General features: G+C 38.6%; 1 protein-coding gene across 1 annotated transcript; it reads right to left on the reverse strand.

The window, feature by feature from the left end:
- Positions 1-9: 9 nt before the first annotated feature.
- On the reverse strand, positions 10-15258 carry ttc4 (tetratricopeptide repeat domain 4). Its single transcript, XM_061883717.1, has 10 exons — positions 14920-15258; positions 12293-12410; positions 11905-12066; positions 11681-11758; positions 9341-9465; positions 7876-7962; positions 7561-7793; positions 6498-6582; positions 2899-2981; positions 10-1938 (listed from the first exon to the last, which is right to left on the reverse strand). Exons 1-10 carry the CDS (start codon positions 15022-15024, stop codon positions 1839-1841), a joined length of 1176 nt encoding a protein of 391 aa, XP_061739701.1. The 5' UTR covers positions 15025-15258; the 3' UTR covers positions 10-1838.
- Positions 15259-21613: the final 6355 nt, after the last annotated feature.

Here is a 21613-nt window from a genome sequence, read left to right on the forward strand (position 1 = left end):
GCCCCCAACTTAGAATTTGCATTTATTCCTCTTGTTGTATCGGAAATACACTTTTTTCCTTCCTGTTCTTGTACATTGTAGCCAGTATGAATCTAAAAAGGTTCTTAAATGTTGTTCATTTTGGTGTTAAGTCTTAAAATGTCTTAAGCTTGGACTTGCTGCTGAGACCCTGACTAGTCTAGACTAGACTACTGTTTTTTAGGTTATTCAAATGTTTCTAAAAAATGAAGACTATCAAAAAAAAAAAAGCTGTAAATTTAAACATTATATTTTTGGACATTTTATCGCATGCACATTATGACACGCCACACCACACCTGTTATGATTGGCCAAAGTATTGCATACAGGTACAAAGGATATAGATGATTTTCATTACAAACAGAACAATGACAAATCAGTCAAACAAAAACTGATTTGCAAAGACTTTCAGTTTCACCAAAACAAAAGGTATCACGTTAGCGTGCTATTTCCGGGCATTGCGCCAGACTGCGATTACATTTTTGCAGGTGCAGTCAAAGAATCTTTACAAAATCTAAAAGCAAGCTCACTACAAACATAAATGCATTAACAAAAACATGAAAGCACAATTAACGCCCAGTGGAAACTTAAATTAAGGTGCATAATGAGGTGTCAACCGAGAAAAAAAATAGGAGGATGAAACAGGAGGCATCCACCAAAAGTTACGGTAAAACAATCGAGAACAGAAAAGTCAACATGGTTTACATAGCAGAGCAAAGACACATAACTATCCAGCGATCAGTACGGATGGGTATCCTTTACATTAATACAGATATTAGAACCAAATCGGTACTTCAGAAACGAAGCCAGAACTGATACCAAAAACAAATGTAATCACGGGTTTTTATTTTAAAATATTTTGTGGTAACGCATGTTGAAAATGAATTGTAATTTTAATACTTAAATAATGTTAATAAATTCAACAAATAGAATACAAAACGCCACATATTGTAATGATTATCACAGTGAATGTGCAAAAAAATTCTTATGTAAGCTATTTCCACCGAATCCCTTTTGTCAGACAGGATTTTATTATGAAGGCCGGGAGTGTGCTGTGGGGTCTATAGAGCTCTTTATGTTTTGAAGAGAGACGAGGCTATGTTCAGATAAAACGGTCGACTTCCTGCCTGCCGTCTTTTCGTCACATTGAGTCTGCTCATCATTGTCTAACTAAACCCTCATCACACTTGTTAAAGATGTTGAAGTCAACAATTACGATGTTTGTAATTCAACTTGTTCACCTAAACCGTGATTGGTGTATAAGGAAATGTGTTGTTGTGATGAGCGGTGTGGTGTAATGTGATGTGCGGTGGTGGATCTGATGACCGCTGTTGTTAAGAGGGACAGTAACATTTAAAAAAAGCATCAGACTTTGTGTCTTGGTTTTAGCATCGATAGTTATTTCATTTTTCAGTCCTGTTACTACCGTGTGTGCACGCTGCCACCGATGCCATTTCCCAACCTACTTTTCGGTACACATTCCTAGTAATTAGGAAACGCCTCAGCTCAATTTAAATAGCGTTGATGACTAATTCCATGCAGCTGTGTCATCACCAGTGCAGAGCAAATTTGCTGCCAATGGTCTAAAAGAGAAAATGGTCAATACAAAATAAAAGCATGAAAGGACATTAAACAAAACGGAAAACAAGACTTTAAGTCCAAAATGTATATTATGGTGAGTAGTATGTTTGAGCTGTGTTATTTTGGAGCTGTTAAAAAACAAATGCAAATGAATATGATGATGAATGAACAATCATGATTCATAATTAATTTAAAAACTGTGACTGGTCTGATTAAAAATGTTCATCATATGGTTAAATTCACAAAGTGCGTATTTTCCTCCCTGTTAAATATTGCTTGCGGAATGATGAGCCATTCACCAAAATGATGAAGTTGGGTGTGCCCGCCTTGACAAAAAACCTGCAACAAAAACAATGTATCATGAATAATGTCAAGTAAGTATTCCATTTATTATTAGGCTGAATTTTGGTAAGACAATGTACTCTATGCCTATTCTGTGACTGCTGCAAGGAATGTTTCTTCATGCAAGGTGAGACAAAATTATTAAAAAAACTATTTCAGATAGGATAGGATAGATCAGTGGTTCTCAAACTTTTTTCAGTGATGTACCCCCTGTGAACATTTTTTTAATTCAAGTACCCCCTAATCAGAGCAAAGCATTTTGGTTGATAAAAAGAGATAAAGAAGTAAAATACAGCACTATGTCATCAGTTTCTGATTTATTATATTGTATAACAGTGCAAAATATTGCTCATTTGTAGTGGTCTTTCTTGAACTATTTGGAAAAAAGGATAAAAAATAACTAAAAACTGGTTGAAAAATAAACAAGTGATTTAATTATAAATAAAGATTTCTACACATAGAAGTAATCATCAACTTAAAGTGCCCTCTTTGGGGATTGTAATAGAGATCCATCTGGATTCATGAACTTAATTCTAAACATTTTTCAATATTTATGGAACATGTCCACAAAAAAATCTAGCTGTCAACACTGAATATTGCATTTATTTTCACAGTTTATGAACTTACATTCATATTTTGTTGAAGTATTATTCAATAAATATATTTATAAAAGGATTTTTAAATTGTTGCTATTTTTAGAATATTTTTTGAAAATCTCACGTACCCCTTGGCATATCTTCAAGTACCCCCAGGGGTACGCGTACCCCCATTTGAGAACCACTGGGATAGATAGCATACACAGTAATAGATACAAAGCACTAATATAGACATTGTTTAATATGAATAAGTAATTTCACAAAGTTATGTGCATAAGTCATTAGTAGAATCAGTAGTTTGAGAATTTAAAATTAAGTGTGTCTGTATACTTACGGAGAGCAACATTTTGGACATGTTTACCTTTTATGTTGTAACACACACAAAAGTGTTGTGTCTGGGTTAAGTTTGTAGAGCACCTCTGTCTCCTCATCCTCAAAGAACACCTACGAGGTAAAAAGATGAATAGTAATCAAATCAAATATATTTAAATTTCCACTGTTTACAATATTATCCAACTGTGGCCACAAATGGGTGTTCACGTGCTGGTGAGGTTTTCCATATTTAAAAATGCTGATTGGCCGTTTATGTGTCATGACTAAATCATCCAGGCCGCAGCTGGACCCTTCTTACGAAGTTAAAAGTTAAAGTTAAAGTACCAATGATTGTCACACACACACTAGGTGTTGTGAAATTTGTCCTCTGCATTTGACTCATCCCCTTGTTCACCCCCTGGGAAGTGAAGGCAGCAGTGGGCAGCAGCGGTGCCGCGCCTGGGAATCACTTATGGGGATTTAACCCCTAATTCCAGCCCTTGATGCTGGGTGCCAAGCAGGGAGGCAATGGGTCCCATTTTTTTCATAGTCTTTGGTATGACTCAAGGACTACCTAGGTTATTAAAACAGCAACGGTGGTCACTAAAGCATACAATCTCATTGCAGTCAGTAAGAAAAACACAATAGCAATACTGTCCGATTGTTCTTATGATTTTTCTGTAAGTAATGATTTTCCTCTTTTCTGATTTAAATGTTGTTACAATGTTGGATACTCGTGTTTAACAATGCCAAAGCGTGAAATCATAAGGTTCGTGCATTTGGACGTGAGCTTTCACACAGTTTATTATGCCCCCGAACGCTGGGTTTCGCAGTTTTTTTTCAAACAGTGGTCCATTTGTGGCATACTTATGTGGACCTCCTAGTACATGCTGTATGCCTGTACTCTATGCCTGCAGCCTTGTGTGACATACCTTCTCCTCTCTTGTCCTGCCAACTGCTCCGATGTCTAAAAAAATGTATACTTCCTTCTTCGTCTACAACATCTTAAAGGGGACAGTTTTGTCTACATTAGAAACTGCAGAGTTGGATTAGCTGCTAGCCTCCAACGAAAAAGACACCACACCATTTGCTTTGAGAAAACCGAAGAGAAGGTAGGATTAAGTATTATTTTTATTTAATTGTGGCAATAACACAGATAGGTGAATGTTTCAGCTTTTTAAATAATATAGTTTTCACAATGTAATTTTGTTATCCATGTTCCTCTCCTTGTAGCTTCCATCATTTATTGACAAAACTCTGAAATTATCACTAATGTCAGGTATATGTATACCACTTGTAGTGTGTGAAGGCAGCACGGTAGTGCATGTGCCTCACAATACGAAGGTCCTGGGTTCGATCCCCGGGCTTGGGATCTTTCTGTTTGGAGTTTGCATGTTCTCCCCGTGACTGCGTGGGTTCCCTCCATGTACTCCGGCTTCCTCCCAAATGAAGCACCAGCAACCCCCGTGACTCCAAATGGGATAAGCGGAAGAAAATAGATGGATGGATATCTTTGTATTAATCCAAGAATGCGCAGGTGTGCCTAAAGTTGATCCGGTGAATTGATATACGGTTTATTTTTGACTGTGTTTGAAAAAGAAAATAGTGGTAATGTTCGTCTTCACATTTCAAAAGATAAATTCTGGTACTTTTATCAATATTTTTATATATTTACACATTGTTTTAAAAAAATTCTCTTGCATGCACACACCGCACTGTATGGGATGGCCTCAATCTCGTTACCCTGCGTAATGACAATAAAGCTGATTCTGATTCGGAAAGGGTGGGCCGTATAGGGTTTCAATTGCAATCGAAAGGGACAATTACACACGCGAATCGTTTATAAACTCAGAAAGTAGGTCAAAATGAGACAGCGGATTACAATTTACGCTGAATTTATTCCTAAGCATATCTCATAAATGTTATCTAGACCACAAGGAAGTATGTTAAGCCATTGAATATTTTAGTAAACGAGTGTTCTATCAACTATCCCAAACGATTAATCAAGTAATCAAATAAATCATCTTTGCTTGATTAAGGTTGAATTATACATGTTTAACCCCCAATTATTACGTTTGGGCTACTTGTTTTTTATTTCCTAAACGCCTGTTTTCATTATTGAAGGCTGACACGCACAGCTGAAATGCGTCCGTGGTTGATTGTGGCAATTTTTGTGTGCTAATAGAAACAGGTGTGCTCACAGCCCTATGTGCTGTGACCGCATAAACAAAGTTCTTGTTTCTCGCGCGTTTTTGATCATTATTATATGTTGCCGTTTAAACGATGGTTTCGCCACGCAAATTGACTTAGTTGTGATTTCCCTCTATGCATGAAAGTTTAAAATTAGCATATATTAATGCAGTATGAACAAGAATGTTTTAATGTAGACACATAGAATTGTCATACTGGTGTGATTATATGCATCAAGTGTTCATTCAAGGATAAGGCATAATATCGAGATATATATTGTGTATTGTGACATGGCCTAAAAATATTGAGATATTAAAAAAAGGCCAGCCCTACATACACATCTAATAAATACACGCCATCATCACTGAAATTGCACTTTTAACACATCCATGCATTTCCTACCGCTTGTCATGTGCATTACAAAAAAAAGCAATTGTCCTCTTATTTCCGTCACACAGATCACAGCACCCACACACCACAGCTCTCATGTACCCTCTTTTGTAGCAGCCGTGCAGAAACTTTTTTCTTACTAGTTAAACTCAATAAACAATTAATCGAAGAAACAGAATATAAATAAAAGCTTGATGCTTTTATTTCCTGTTGTTTGGACTATTAAAAAGCCCCATTCTTTAGTCTTGCTACCAAAATATTACAAATCTACAATTGTTATAACACACAACCACAACATTTTTGAAGTTGTTGCATTGTCTCCCTGTCCGCTTCAAGGTTGATTTTTTTTTTTCTATTATTAGTTATTAGGTGGCGACTTGTCCAGGGTGTACCCTGCCTTCCGCCCGATTGTAGCTGAGATAGGCGCAAGCACCCCCCGCGACCCCGAAAGGGAATAAGCGGTAGAAAATGGATGGATGGATAGTTATTAAATAATAATAGACTTGAGCCTTTTATCTATCTGACCTGCTTTTACCATATCGACCATCCCGGATCCTGAAGTCCTCTGACTTCCAACAATATTTAGAAAACACCAAGAAAAAGAACAATGTTGAGGTGGCATTTAGCCACTATGGCCCCCACCTGTAAAACAGCCTACCAGAAAGCCTTAGGAATGCAGTGACTGTTGACATTTTTTGAAAAAAGGTTAAAAGGTTTTTAATAAGGCTTTTACTGATCATTTTAAACTCTTCTTAGGTTCTTAATTTGTATTCTGTTATTGTCCATTTTACGTATTCATATTACTACTACTACTATTTTCAATGGTTAGTTTTCATTCATCAATTTACATTTTGCTCTTTACATATATTCAATATTAGGCTGCAATCTCTGCACCACAGAACTCTGAAGCCTCACAGTCAATCAGAAATTATAGAACTCTTTTTAAAAATGCAAACTTTTCTCATTCTGGGGTTGAAAAAAATCTGAGGGAGCCACAAGGAGGCAAAGGAGCTGCGGGTTGCAGACCCCTGCTATAAATCAATCTGTTAAGAATTAGAGGACACAAACCTGCAAATTCTGCAGGTGATATTTTCTGTCAACATCCCAAGGTGGAAGTTCTTCCCCAAACATGACAGCAAAGTGCTCTGAAAAACTAACACAAGAAAAAGACATTATTGATTTTGTAAAAACTTTTTTTAAGTAAATACGGGTTTGCCGAGATATATATATATATATATATATATATATATATTTTTTTTTTTTTTTCTACAAAAAATACAATACTAATATTGGAGGCTTGACTATAGGCTGATACCAATATTAAGCCGCTATGATATCAGCTTGTATCATACTTTTATAATTTTATATGATACTCATAGAACAATGGTAGGTATGACAAACACTAACATGAAGAAAAATATATGGTTTTGATGTCGGGTGTTATTTGCTTTTTTATCAACACCATGTGGCCACAATAATTAAGCTAGGATCATGTTGCAAAACCTTGAATGAGTCAGACGTGTTTGTTAATGGATACTTTAACAGATTACTACCCTAGAGACTTTGTATGTGTAACTATATGTAACTATAATTTTTTTATACTTCTTTATATTGACAAATTGTTGTGTTAGACTGCAAAATTGTTCAATTAAGGACACTTACTATGTATGTTCTAGCTTTGTGTGCTATCATGTGCTTAGCTGTTGTGTAGGTGTTAGCTCCAAGTACCCTATGATTAGTTTTTGTAAATGACTTCACTAAAATACAAGAAAATATCAAACTTGAGCATTTGCTGGAGGACATTTAGCTGTTAACTGGCTGTCCAACTTTGCACAAATAAATGTGCTGCAGGACTGGTTGCGTCGGTGCTAATATCGGAGATTTTAGATGCATGTCGATGTCATCCATTTTTTTTTTGCTGATATCCAGTATCAAATTTTGGCTTGGGACACCCTGTAAAATAAAATAAAGTAGGCAAACCATGGGTCTGCATCAGATTATTAAAGCTTAACAATGATTTATCTTATTTTTTTGTCACATCTGTTTATTTTCTAAGGGATAATGCTTATTTTAAATAGTACCAGCCACCAAGATGTAATGTGTTCAACCATGCTTAATTCTAATGGTTTACCTGCTGCTTTCACTGAAAGCCGAGATGAAATCACTCTGCTGATGTTCAGGATAAAGAAACAGTACAGGCCAGTGCAGGGAGCCGTGCTCGTCCAGGAAGACTTGAGCCCCTGTTGCCTCATGTGAGTTGAGACCGTCCAGACTCAAGTTGGCTAACGTGTCTGAAGTTTCCTTGTCTTCATCCGAACCAGACTGACGAGGCTTTGCAGATTGTCGGAGTTTGATGCCCCGTTCCTGCAAGAAAATGTGACACACTTGTCTGAGAGGCACCCTTTTACAGATTTCCTCCTCATCAAGGAATGAGTTGTTTAATCACCTTTATAGCAGCCATGAGAGCCTCTTTCTCATTATGTAACTTCTTTTCTTTGACCATCGCCTTTCTGGAATCTCTATCTGCTGCTCTCTGTGATGGAAAACAAGCATGACTAAAAGTATGGTTACAAACAGAATATTCAACAATGAAAAGGCTTAAATCAGCATTTCAGCTTATGTCCTCATTTCCCTCTCGCAGTGTGTGCAAAAAAAATATCAGCTGCTCAGAATTAAACTGTGGCTCTAAATGGTCTGTTAGCTGATGGGGAACAGTCCAAATCAACGGTGGAGATCAAGGTCTTCTGCATCACTGATATCACAGCTGCCAAGTGTGTCATTGATTCATGTATCGTCTTATCTCTGGGCTGCTTGCAGAAGCAATCCAGTTAGTCTGGAGCTTTTCGGACGCCGTCCATGATTGACAGTTTGACTGTGGAACACAAATGAGAAAGTCCCACTATATTCTCACCTGAGCAGGCGAGCGAGGAACACAGAGACTAGCTCTGTTTAACTCTTTTCGTAATCATTTCAGTTCCATGAGGAAATAGCAGATTTCTTTGGCCGTAGGGTCGTCTCTGGTGGGCTTTTTGCTCTTTTCCGATGTAGTGGCGGTGAGAACAGCCAAAGGCCTTTTTTCTTTTGGAGGCTAGCATTGGGAAGCTTCTTTGCTGGCGCGGGCGTCTTCATAGGCTTTTAGGCTTTTAAGGCATTGCTGCTTGCGGCGTTTCAGGGTGGCGAGTTAGGTATTTGTCAAAGCCAGATGTTTTTTTTTTTCCTTCCTCGTGGAGTATTTGCATGCATTTGGTCCGCGCAGCACGTGAGAGGTCATCCTCTTACGAAGTAAAGAAGTACCGCACGGTTGATGCCATGTTTGTTTACAATGTGAAGTCCGGTGACCGTAAGGGAAGTTGGGACCTCCTACAAGGTCGGGGTGCTTGATTTGTACTCCCCAAATCACTTACAGCCCAATATTGGTAATAAAGACTCTTTTTTTTTTTTTTTTAATCTGTTATTGGAGCTATTTTTAAGTTTTCAGCTTATCGTGTCGAAACAAAATTCCTAATATCAACCCAATAATTATTGGCTCATCCCACAAAAAATAAACAAATAATCAAATGGCATGAGTGGTTATCACAAATACATGCTTACCAACACTATTATATTTTTTGCCACATGTTACACCCTTGCCCATAAAAAGATTGTAATGTTGCAGCCGAAGGGGGCTTGGGCTGGAGGAGTTCTCTGGACTTCTGTCTTCATCAATATTAAAGGTAAAATATTGACCATTGTGTTCTTTTTACATACTGTACAACAAAAATCAGTGGCGCGCGATGTGTTTAATTCTCCAAGAGCAGTGTTTTGGGCAAACAGTAACTGTTTGACTGACCCAAATCCTTACAGTAATACCAAATAAGAACTTGAAAGGCCTGCAATGAGTATAACGTATTTCTATTTATGAGTAAAACTACCTTTTGTTTGTCTGCTGCAGCTCTCAGCTCCTGCAACTTCTTGTCCGAAGGATGAGCATTAAGCCCATCTTCACACCACTGAATGGCTGCCACAAAGTTATGCAGTTCAATGCAACACTGAGCACCTGCAAACATAATCACAGTTGAAAATAAAACTTTACAACTACAAATGAAACATCAAATATTCTCCAATTATATAAGATACTGTATGTGTACAGTATGTGTTGCCATTTTTGGTCCATGTTCAGACAACACAACTGGAAAATGTTCCAATAACAATATTGACCTGTTAACTGTGTACAAACAAATTACAGCAGTAGAAAAGGCATGATACCGGCATAATACCCCAAATTAAGATGTACACTATAACCTGAAGTTAATAATGACCAAAATAGAGATTTAAATGACAAATAAAAATCATCCGTCCATCCATTCATTCATTTTCTATTGCGTGTCCCTCTCGGGGTTGCAGGGGCCTATCTCAGCTTCACCCGGGCAGAAGGCAGGGTACACCCTGGACAAGTCACCACCTCACCACAGGGCCAACACAGAGTGACAGAATGAATACAAAACCAAAGATTTAAGACTCTTTGAAATATAGACATGATGACAATTATGTAATTTTATTTTTTTGGGGGGGGCATTGTAATTTGGACACCACATCTCACCGACTCAAATTTAAAGTTCATTGAATGATTCAATTGGTTAATACAATTATAAATCAAACAACAAGAGGGTGGGGGACTCAATATCAAATACATATTTATTTAAAATACATTTATTTTTAATGCCATTTTTTCATATACAACGTTCTGAGTAAAATAAAGTCAACAGTACAAACTAACATAAGCAGAACCAACCAGACTATTTCCTGAGTTTTTAAATAACACCGACAAAAAAATATTTTATGATCATAAAAAAATATTGATTTAATTACTCTGGTATAGACTGCATATTGTTACTATACTTGGTTTATTGTAACAATCCTCCTACCCCTGTTTAAGTACAAGAGCTCCAGCTTAGGGGTTAGCTGGCTAGTTGGTTGGCTTCTTGTATCCTCCTACAAAGTGTATTGTAACATCCATCCATTTTCTACCGCTTATTCCCTTTTGGGGTCGCGGGGGGCGCTGGCGCCTATCTCAGCTACAATCGGGCGGTAGGCAGGGTACACCCTGGACAAGTCGCCACCTCATCGCAGGGCCAACACAGATAGACAGACAACATTCACACTCACATTCACACACTAGGGCCAATTTAGTGTTGCCAATCAACCTATCCCCAGGTGCATGTCTTTGGAAGTGGGAGGAAGCCGGAGTACCCGGAGGGAGCCCACGCATTCACGGGGAGAACATGCAAACTCCACACAGAAAGATCCCGAGCCTGGGTTTGAACCCAGGACTGCAGGACCTTCGTATTGTGAGGCAGACGCACTAACCCCTCTGCCACACTGAAGCCCGTAGTGTAACATGTTTAGCCATTCTTCAAAATAAAGAGCAGGAGATCCATCATCTGGCGGTGGTTTGGCTACAAGTGGGAAGATATTCAGCAGACAACAGCAATATGCAAAGTATGCAGCAGAAGTGTTACTGCAAAAAGGTAGCAGCACTATTAATTTGTTTTTTCATTTAAAAAGTCACCCGTGAAAGAATGAAGAGTATTTAATAAATACAGTTTTGGTCAATTGACTTAGTTGTGATTTCCATCACTGCATGAAAGTTTAAAAGTAGCATATATGAATGCAGTATGAAGAAGAATGTTTTAATGTAGACACATAGAATCATCATACTGCTGTGATTATATGCATCAAGTGTTCATTCAAGGCCAAGGCAAAATATCGTAATATATTTTGTGTATCGCAATATGGCATAAAAATATCGCGATATTAATAAAAGCCAATATCGCTCAGCCCTAGATGATAGTATTAAAAGCTCTATCGTCGGCCAAATTTATATCACGTATATTATATATTGTCTTTATCGCACAACCCTAATCACGATGAATCAAAGGGTGCACCAATTGCAACCAATCAACCAAAAGGGTGCAAAAAAAGTGCAAATTGAGGGCCTGGTTTGGGCACAACATTTAACTCTATTAATCTCTGCAATGTATTTCCATCCATCCATCCATTTTCTTTTGGGGTCGTGGGCGGTCGCTGGAGCCTATCTCAGCTGCATTCAAGTGGTAGGCGGTGTACACCCTGCACAAGTCGCCACCTCATCACAGGGCCCACACAGATAGACAGACAACATTCACACTCCCATTCAAACACTAGGGATCATTTAGTGTTGCCAATCAACCTATCCCCAGGTGCATGTCAAACCCATTTAATGTACAACATACCTCTAATCAAGGCCTTAAGATGCTTTGGCTTGATCTTCTTTGCAGCTGTAGCGTCATTCAGTGCAGAGCGCATGTTGCCTGTATACAAAAACGTATCTATATAAAATTATTAAAACTCAAAACATCATCTGCGGCACTAGTCTATGAGACATGTCCTTGTCATTTTATCCATTCATTTTCTAAATACAGATTTCCACTGTAATGTTCAAAGGGGGACAGTGTACCGATATGAAAGTGTGCTGCCGCTCGGTTGGTGAGAAGAACCGTATCTAGCTCTTGGTCACCACAATTCCTCTTTAAAGCAGCCGTGTATGCCACAATAGCCTTTAGGTAGTTCTTCTCTTTGAAAAAAGCATTTCCTTCATCCTTTAAACTCTTCGCTTGTTCTGGAAGAGAATAATAAAAAGTGTGACCATCTCTTTCTGAGTTTGACACATCAGCAACATCACTCAACCAATCAAAGTTTACATATATATCCCTTAAATACAGATTTCTCAAAGGGCTACACAAGCCACAACTCCATCTTTGGCTCAGATCACACATCAGGGCAAGAAAAACATATTTTTTAGAATTAAGAAACCACAAAAACCTACATTTTTGTGGCACGCCTACCTTCTGGACTTCTGTCTTCATCGTGGATAATAGCCTGGAGGCAAGCTAACTCTGGATATTCTTTGGGGTCAATCTCTTCTGGGGCTGTTTTCATGAACATGGGAATTTTGTCAAACTCCTGCATGACAACAGAGAAAATGGCTCAGATTCAGTGTTAATTTCCTTGACCAATAATTTCCATCTTAGTTTTCATCAAAAAATAATTTTCATGCTGATGAAAATAAGACAATAACGAATCAAAACAAAATGAATGATGACTACGACAATAATAAAACTGACATTATTGTCAACGACAAATGAATACAAGACGAAAATGTGACAAACTAAATTAATTCATTTTTGATTTCATCGTTTAGATGTGTGGAACAAGTATGGAATATTTCTAATTAGGAGGTCCTTCATACTGACAGCCATCAGACTGTATAATGCATATGTTCCTTCTTGACTGCACTTAAATGTAGAATACATGTAGATTTTCCATTACATCCATCCATTTTCTACCACTTTTTCTTATGGAATCATGGGGGGCGCTGGTGCCTATCTCAGCTACAATCGGGCGGAAGGCGGGGTATTGATATTATTCATATACTAGATATGTAATATATGATATATATAATATTATTTATTATCATTATAAAGAGGAGAGGGGGAGGAGATATTGCCCCAAGTGGAGGAGTTCAAGTACCTAGGAGTCTTGTTCACGAGTGAGGGAAGAGTGGATTGTGAGATCGACAGGCGGATCGGTGCGGCGTCTTCAGTAATGTGGACGCTGTATCGATCCGTTGTGGTGAAGAAGGAGCTGAGCTGGAAAGCAAAACTCTCAATTTACCGGTCGATCTACATTCCCATCCTCACCTATGGTCATGAGCTTTGGGTCATGACTGAAAGGACAAGATCACGGGTACAAGCGGCCGAAATGAGTTTTCTCCGTCGGGTGGTGGGGCTGAGAAGCTCTGCCATCCGGGAGGAGCTCTACGTAAAGACATTACTCCTCCACATTGAGAGGAGCCAGATGAGGTGGTTCGGGCAACTGGTCAGGATGCCTCCTTAGGGAGGTGTTTTGGTCACGTCCGACCGGTAGGAGGCCACGGGGAAGACCCAGGACACGTTGGGAAGACTATATATCCCGGCTGGCCTGGGAACGCCTCGGAATCCCCCAGAAAAAGCTGGACGAAGTGGCTGGGGAGAGGGAAGTCGGGGCATCCCTGCTTAGGCTGCTGACCCCGCGACCCAACCTCGGATGAGCGGAAGATGGATGGATGGATATTACAATGACCAAATTGTGGTGCTGAATTTCCCCCAGGGGTCAATTAAGTACTTTCTATTCTATTGTATATGAAATATAACTTACTTCACCAATTACAGTGGGGCAAAAAAGTATTTAGTCAGCCACTGATTGTGCAAGTTCTCCCACTTAAAACGATGACAGAGGTCTGTAATTTTCATCATAGGTACACTTCAACTGTGAGAGACAGAAAGTGGAAAAACAATCCAGGAATTCACATTGTAGGAATTTTAAATAATTTATTTGTAAATTATGGCGGAAAATAAGTATTTGGTCATCCATTTAAAGCTCTCAATGATGGAAGGAGGTTTTGGCTGAAAATCTCACGATACATGACCCCATTCATTCTTTCCTTAACACGGATCAGTCGTCCTGTCCCCTTAGCAGAAAAACAGCCCCAAAGCATGACGTTTCCACCCCCATGCTTCACAGTACATGTGGTGTTCTTGGGATGCAACTCAGTATTCTTCTTCCTCCAAACACGACGAGTTGAGTTTATACCAAAATTGATACATGGATGATACAGCCGAGGATTGGGAGAATGTCATGTGGTCAGATGAAACCAAAATAGAACTTTTTGGTATAAACTCAACTCATCGTGTTTGGAGTAAGGAGAATACTGAGTTGCATCCTAAGAACACCAAACCTACTGTGAAGCATGGGGATGGAAACATCATGCTTTGGGGCTGTTTTTCTGTGAATAAATTGAAAACAGGGAGTGAACAAAAGTTTTAGCAACTGCTATGTAAAGGAAATGATTGATTGATTGATTAAAACTTTTATTAGTAGATTTGATTGATTGCACAGTACAGTACATATTCCGTACAATTGACCACTAAATGGTAACACCTGATTACTGACATGTTTAAGTCGGGGTCCACGTTTATCAATTCATGGTAGGGGGTATGATTAAATAAACTTTGCTTCTTCCTACTCCTTTTCGAACATGTTGAGTAGAGAACCTGGATGTTGTGATGTATCGTGTTGTGTGCATGCATGTTCGAAATAAACTCAAACTCAACTTCCAAAATAGCTGGCGAGCACTGGAAACAAACCAGCTGAGATAGGCTCCGACGTCCCCAAAAGGGACAAGCGGTAAAAAATAAATGTATGGATGGACTGGCTTACTGGCTAACCACATCCATCCATCCATCCATTTCACTACCGCTTATTCACTTTCGGGGTCGCGGGGGGCGCTGGCGCCTATCTCAGCTACAATCGGGCGGAAGGCAGGGTACACCCTGGACAAGTCGCCACCTCATCGCAGGCTAACCATAATAGTATGTAAATATAGCATATTTCGTAAATATAAAAACACCATTAATATATGTTACGTTCGAACCTGTTCCCATTCGTCCTCCTTGAAGGCATTTTTGTATTTGTAGCGCTTGAAGGCTTCTCCGAAGTCCTCGTCGTCGGAGTCATTCTGGAGAGCTGAGGACGCCATGAGTGCTCAAATGTGTCAAATCAACAACCACTGTCAGTATTTATTCTTAACATAGACATATGATATCCGTAATAACAATGCCAGACGTATGCCGTAAGATTATTTCGTTGTTAAAACTGCGACTGATACCTGACCAAATTTCAATAAACAACAAAAAATAACTGCACGTGTAAATGTGGCACGACGTAGCAAATAATCCGTGTGGAAACACGGTAGAGTAGGAGTCTGTTCCCTCCCCGTCCGAACGCTGGTAAAAAGGTCAGTCGCTATGTCTTAGTCGTTGGATAGTATTTTCAGAAATAGGAATAATAGAAAAAAAGTTATTGGTGTATTTGAATTAAATTTTAAAATTAAAAATACAATTGGAAAAAAACAACAACGCACAGTTCATCAATTTCTGTGTCAAGGAGCAATAACAAGATCTAATTAAAGCTGCAAGCAGTGATGGACGGGACCAACTTTTGCTGGTGTTTCCTGCCTTTACCCATTCAACATATCTTTACCTGCAGGTTACCTACCCTGCATCCTGGGGTCACACTGGTGCTTCTTTTTGTCACCCATAATGTTTGAAAAAAAGGTGACGGGTTTTTACAAAACTTTTGTTTTGAAGGGGTAATTGCCAACTTCCTGTTGATGTTTGCTGAAGGATGTCAATTATTAAAATGTAGGTCTAAGTGAGACCTACATAGAGGTTTTTGTTTCATGTGACAGTCTCTCCGACATTCCTACCGGAAGTTACAAGCAGTTTTGTCTGTGTTTTCTTCCTAGGAGCAGTTTTGTCTGTTTTTTTTTCCTAGGGGGCGCTAGAGCGCAATTTTGAGTTTTTTTTTTTTTTTTTTTTTTTTTTTTTATTAGGTCGCAATTTTCGCCAGTCCTGATGTGTGTCCCCGGTTTGGTGAGTTTTGAAGCATTTTAAGGGGTCAATTACAGTTCAAAGAGGCAAAAATGGCATTTTTTTAGGAAACTTTTGTTTTGAAGGGGTTTTGACCAACTTCCTGTTGATTTTTGCTGAAATAAGTCAGTGTATGAAATCTAGGTCTAAGTCAGATCTACATAGAGGTTTTTGTTTCATGTCTCACCGACATTCCAAACGGAAGTTACAATTAGCAGTTTTGTCTATGTTTTTTCCTAGGGGGCGCTAGAGCGCAATTTTGAGTTTTTGGGTTTGTTTGTTTTTTAGAGGGCAATTTTCGCCAGTCCTGATGTGTGTGTCCAGTTTGGTGAGTTTTGAAGCATTTTAAGGGGGTCAAATTACAGCTCAAAGAGGCAAAAATGGCACTTTTTAGGAAACTTTTGTTTTGAAGGGTTTTTTGCCAACTTCCTGTTGATTTTTGCTGAAATAAGTCAGTGTATGAAATGTAGGTCTAAGTGAGACCTACATAGAGGTTTTTGTTTCATGTGACCGTCTTTCCGACATTCCTACCGGAAGTTACAGTCAGTTTTGTCTGTGTTGTCTTCCTAGGAGCAGTTTTGTCTTTGTTTTTTTCCTATGGGGCGCTAGAGCGCAATTTTGAGTTTTGGGGTTTGTTTCTTTTTATTAGATCGCAATTTTTGCCGGTCCTGATGTGTGTGTCCAGTTTGGTGAGTTTTGAAGCATTTTAAGGGGGTCAAATTACAGCTCAAAGAGGCAAAAATGGCATTTTTTTTTTAGAAAACTTTTGTTTTGAAGGAATGTAGGTCTAAGTTAGACACTACATAGAGGTTTTTGTTTCATGTCTCACGGACAATCCAAACGGAAATTACAAGCAGTTTTGCCTGTGTTTTTTCCTAGGGGGCGCTAGAGCGCAATAAAAAATTTTTTTTTTTTTTTTTTTTTATTAGATGGCAATTTTTGCCAGTCCTGGTGTGTGTGTGTGTAAAATTTGGTGAGTTTTGAAGCATGTTAAGGGGGTCAAACTACAACTCGAAGAGGCAGCGGAATAATAATAATAAAGAATAAAACCTTAGAAATACAATAGGGTCCTCTGTCCCAAAGGGTCATTCGGTCCCTAAAAAACGGTTTTATTGTATGTTTGTATTTCATACAGCCAAAATAAAAACACTTAAGTCATCACAAACGAAAACGGACCCAAACAGATGTTTTTTTTTTTTTAATATTCCGACACCAGAACCGGAAGTTGCTTTTTGTTGCTATTTAAAGTATATCGTTGAGTTGCGGATTGACCTGGAGGAACCTTACTTTCCAAAGCAGAAGGTATCTCCAGGCTTACGTATGCAGCTATTTCTTTAGATGTTAACCAAAAAAATATGTAAAACTATTGACAAAATACTGGTTGACTTTATTTGGAATAACCAAATTCATTATATTAAGAAATCTGTTATAATGAACAATTACAATCAAACTTTCTTGACTTCACTACACTAAACAACACCTTTAAAATTAATATGATGGATAAGACATTACTTGAAAAACCCTACCTCAATTTGGAACTTTATTTCTCATCATGTATTCTCTAACGTTGGGGGCCTGAAATGTTTGCTATTGTGTAATTATAACATTGATAGGATTCCTGTTGCGCTCTCAAACTTCCACAAACAAGCCCTTCTAGCATGGTCTCTTGTATACAAGCACAATTTTTCACCTACCAAATATTTCATCTGGAACAATAAAGACATATGTTACAAAAGGAAATCTCTTTTCCTCAACAATTGGTCTAACAATAACATTATTTTTAGTGAGTCAGCTTTTCAATAAGGAAGGTCAACTTTTTAATTACCAAGAATTTCTCAACCAATTTAAGATACCTGTGACTCCCAAACAATTTGCTATTGTATTTGATGCCATCCCAACAGGTGTTATTATGTTGTACAGGGCTTACACACCTCCTCTTTCTGCTGTAAAAATTGTGAATGATCCACTTGACACTCCTGTGGGGAAACTTTGCTTTGATCAAAAAAATAACAGAAAAATCCGCAGCTTATTCCAAAATGATTGTGTGTCTGTCTCCTATGTAATTTCCTTATGGAATAATGTTGTAAATGACATCTGTTGGATCAAAACGTGGTCCCTTCCTAACAGGTATTTACTTACCAACAAAGGCAAAGAGATATCATTTAAAATCATCCATCGCTATTACCATGTAAAGACTGTGATGGTTAGATACAAGAAGGACATTGATGTTACCTGCACCTTTTGTAACATGCACCCAGAGACTGTCAACCACTTGTTTTGGACTTGTGAAAACACTCGATCACTATGGCAGGACATCTGTCGCTTCATCCTGGACAATATTTATGACAAATTTGTGCTTTACTTTAAAGATGTGATTTTTGGTTTTACACTGTATGAACAAAAATTTGAAAAGGAATTCTACCTTTGCAACCTCATTATTTTATTGGCTAAGTTTTATATTCATAAATGTAAGTTTCTTAATACCCGTCCTATCTTTTGTGCCTTTAAAAAAGATCTGGAACTTTACATTAAACGCTCTCTACCTCTAACAACAAAAAAGCTGTGAAAACGATGATGCTGTGTTCTAAATTTAAGTTGTTTGATGAATCTGAATAAGCCTACGGCTTTGCATTTTGTTTATTATATATATATATATATATATATTTGTATTCTATTTTTATTATTTTGAACTTACAACCCCCTGGCACTGTTTTGTACTGTTTTCATGATGTTTTATAATGTTTTATATTGTTGTTTGACTTACTGTTTGTAATTGTTGAAATTTATAAATAAACCTTTAATAAAAAAACCTTTAATAAAAATAACCCTAACCTGGAGGAAAAAACATTTGATGTTGTCAGCTGTGTCAGTAATACCAGATGATAGTAATAATAATGACGAGTTTTATATAAAAACGTAGGATACGTTTTTAACGTATCCTACGTTAAAAACGTAGTCAATAACGCCTGCGATGAGGTGGCGACTTGTCCAGGGTGTAGCCGCCTTCCGCCCGATCGTAGCTGAGATAGGCGCCAGCGCCCCCCGCCACTCCAAAAGGGAATAAGCGGTAGAAAATGGATGGATGGATATATATATATTTTTGTATTCTATTTTTATTATTTTGAACTTACAACCCCCTGGGGCTGTTTTGTACTGTTTTCATAATGTTTTATAATGTTTTATATTGTTGTTTGACTTACTATTTGTAATTGTTGAAATTTATAAATAAACCTTTAATAAAAATAACCCTAACCTGGAGGAAAAAACATTTGATGTTGTCAGCTGTGTCAGTAATACCAGATGATAGTAATAATAATGACGAGTTTTGTATAAAAACGTAGTCAATAACGCCTGCGATGAGGTGGCGACTTGTCCAGGGTGTAGCCGCCTTCCGCCCGATTGTAGCTGAGATAGGCGCCAGCGCCCCCCGCCACTCCAAAAGGGAATAAGCGGTAGGAAATGGATGGATGGATGGACATCAATAACACCACCCTGATTTTTCCACCAGGGAAAAAATACTCTGCGGTCTTGTCTTTTAATAGCAACTTCCGGTTCCGGTGTCGTAACGCGAGAAAAACACGAGTCATGTCATTAAAGTTGTTCTACAGCTTCTGAGTGGCACTATTCGTACTGTAATCCAATTTAAAAATTAATTCCATTTTTTTTCTTCTAAGAGAAGCAAGATTTGTGATATTATAGGTAGGCTAATGAATCCAAATACTGTATCTATATTAGGGTTATTTTATTAAAGTTCGGGAGGGCTTTACTGGCAATATCAATCAATCAATCAATGTTTATTTATATAGCCCCAAATCACAAATGTCTCAAAGGACTGCACAAATCATTACGACTACAACATCCTCGGAAGAACCCACAAAAGGGCAAGGAAAAGTCACACCCAGTGGGCAGGGAGAATGCACATCCAGTGGGATGCCAGTGACAATGCTGACTATGAGAAACCTTGGAGAGGACCTCAGATGTGGGCAAACCCCCCCCCCCTCTAGGGGACCGAAAGCAATGGATGTCGAGCGGGTCTAACATGATGCTGTGAAAGTTCAATCCATAGTGGCTCCAACACAGCCGCTAGAGTTCAGTTCAAGCGGATCCAAGACAGCAGCGAGAGTCCCGTCCACAGGAAACCATCCCAAGCGGAGGCGGATCAGCAGCGTAGAGATGTCCCCAATCGATACAGGCGAGCGGTCCATCCTGGGTCCCGACGAGCGGTCCATCCTGGGTCTCGACTCTGGACAGCCAGTACTTCATCCATGGTTATCGGACCGGACCCCCTCCACAAGGGAGGGGGGGACATAGGAGAAAGAAAAGAAGCGGCAGATCAACTGGTCTAAAAAGGAGGTCTATTTAAAGGCTAGAGTATACAGATGAGTTTTAAGGTGAGACTTAAAACTCAATACACAATAAATGAATAAAATAATGCCCATAATATTGTTTGCTTTTGATCATTTTGTTTTACTCATTTGTATGTAATGAACACAATTTTATTATTTGAACATTGTTGTGAAGTGGGCCCTGTGATGAGGTGGCGACTTGTCCAGGGTGTACGCCGCTTTCCGCCCGATTGTAGCTGAGATAGGCACCAGCGACCCCAAAAGGGAATAAGTGGTAGAAATGGATGGATGTTGTGAAGTGAATCATACTTATATAGCGCTTTTCTCTAGTGACTTAAAGCGCTTTACATAGTGAAACCCAATATCTAAGTTACATTTTTTAAACTAGTGTGGGTGACACTGGGAGCAGGTGAGTAAAGTGTCTTGCCCAAGGACACGTCGGCAGTGACTTGGATGGGAGAAGCGGGGATCGAACCTGGAACCCTCAAGTCGCTGGCACGGCCTCTCTACGAACCTAGCTATACCGCTCATATTATTACATACTGTTCACAAATGTGTTAGGGCAAATATTTACACCCTGCAGGTCATTTTTATTGGCCTGCAGAATATAAACACCTAGTACCAACCTCGTCTCGTCCGTCGTGTCCTGAGCAAGACACTTCACCCTTGCTCCTGATGGGTGCTGGTTAGCGCCTTGCATGGCAGCTCCCTCCATCAGTGTGTGAATGTGTGTGTGAATGGGTAAATGTGGAAGTAGTGTCAAAGCGCTTTGATTACCTTAAAGGTAGAAAAGCGCTATACAAGTACAACCCATTTATCATTATCATTTAAACAAAAATGTGAATAAAGCCCAAAGAGGTGTAAAATGAGAAAAAGGTGATCATTTTCCCATAGGAAACATTTCCCGTGAATATATGAAGCTTCTTAGCACGTTCGATTGCTTTCAGCCTCTTATACAAAATGAAAACTAAAGAATTAGTCCCCTGATCTCTTTGTGAATGTTTGGACAGAGTGTCCTGGCCTAGATCTTTTTAAATAATTGTATATTTTGTCTTATTGTGTTACTTAATAGGGAAAATTAAAATTATTTTGGTATAACTTTATAAGGCCCAAAACCAATGTGTGTATGCAACATGTAGTATGTACACCTGTATTTACTGTGTAAAATGGTCTGTTCAGTACAGTATTTACAGTTGGTAGTCCATCAGACCCAGTGAGGTTCCAACCATAACAACCAGACGAGAATAAGATCCAGCTTTCTCAGAAAAACTGAACACGGTAAGTAGTGCAAACGCCGTTTCCATATGAGTTGGGAAATTGTGTTAGATGTAAATATAAACAGAATACAATG

Source organism: Nerophis ophidion, linkage group LG22 (assembly GCF_033978795.1).
Source record: "Nerophis ophidion isolate RoL-2023_Sa linkage group LG22, RoL_Noph_v1.0, whole genome shotgun sequence".
Taxonomy (NCBI): domain Eukaryota; kingdom Metazoa; phylum Chordata; class Actinopteri; order Syngnathiformes; family Syngnathidae; genus Nerophis; species Nerophis ophidion.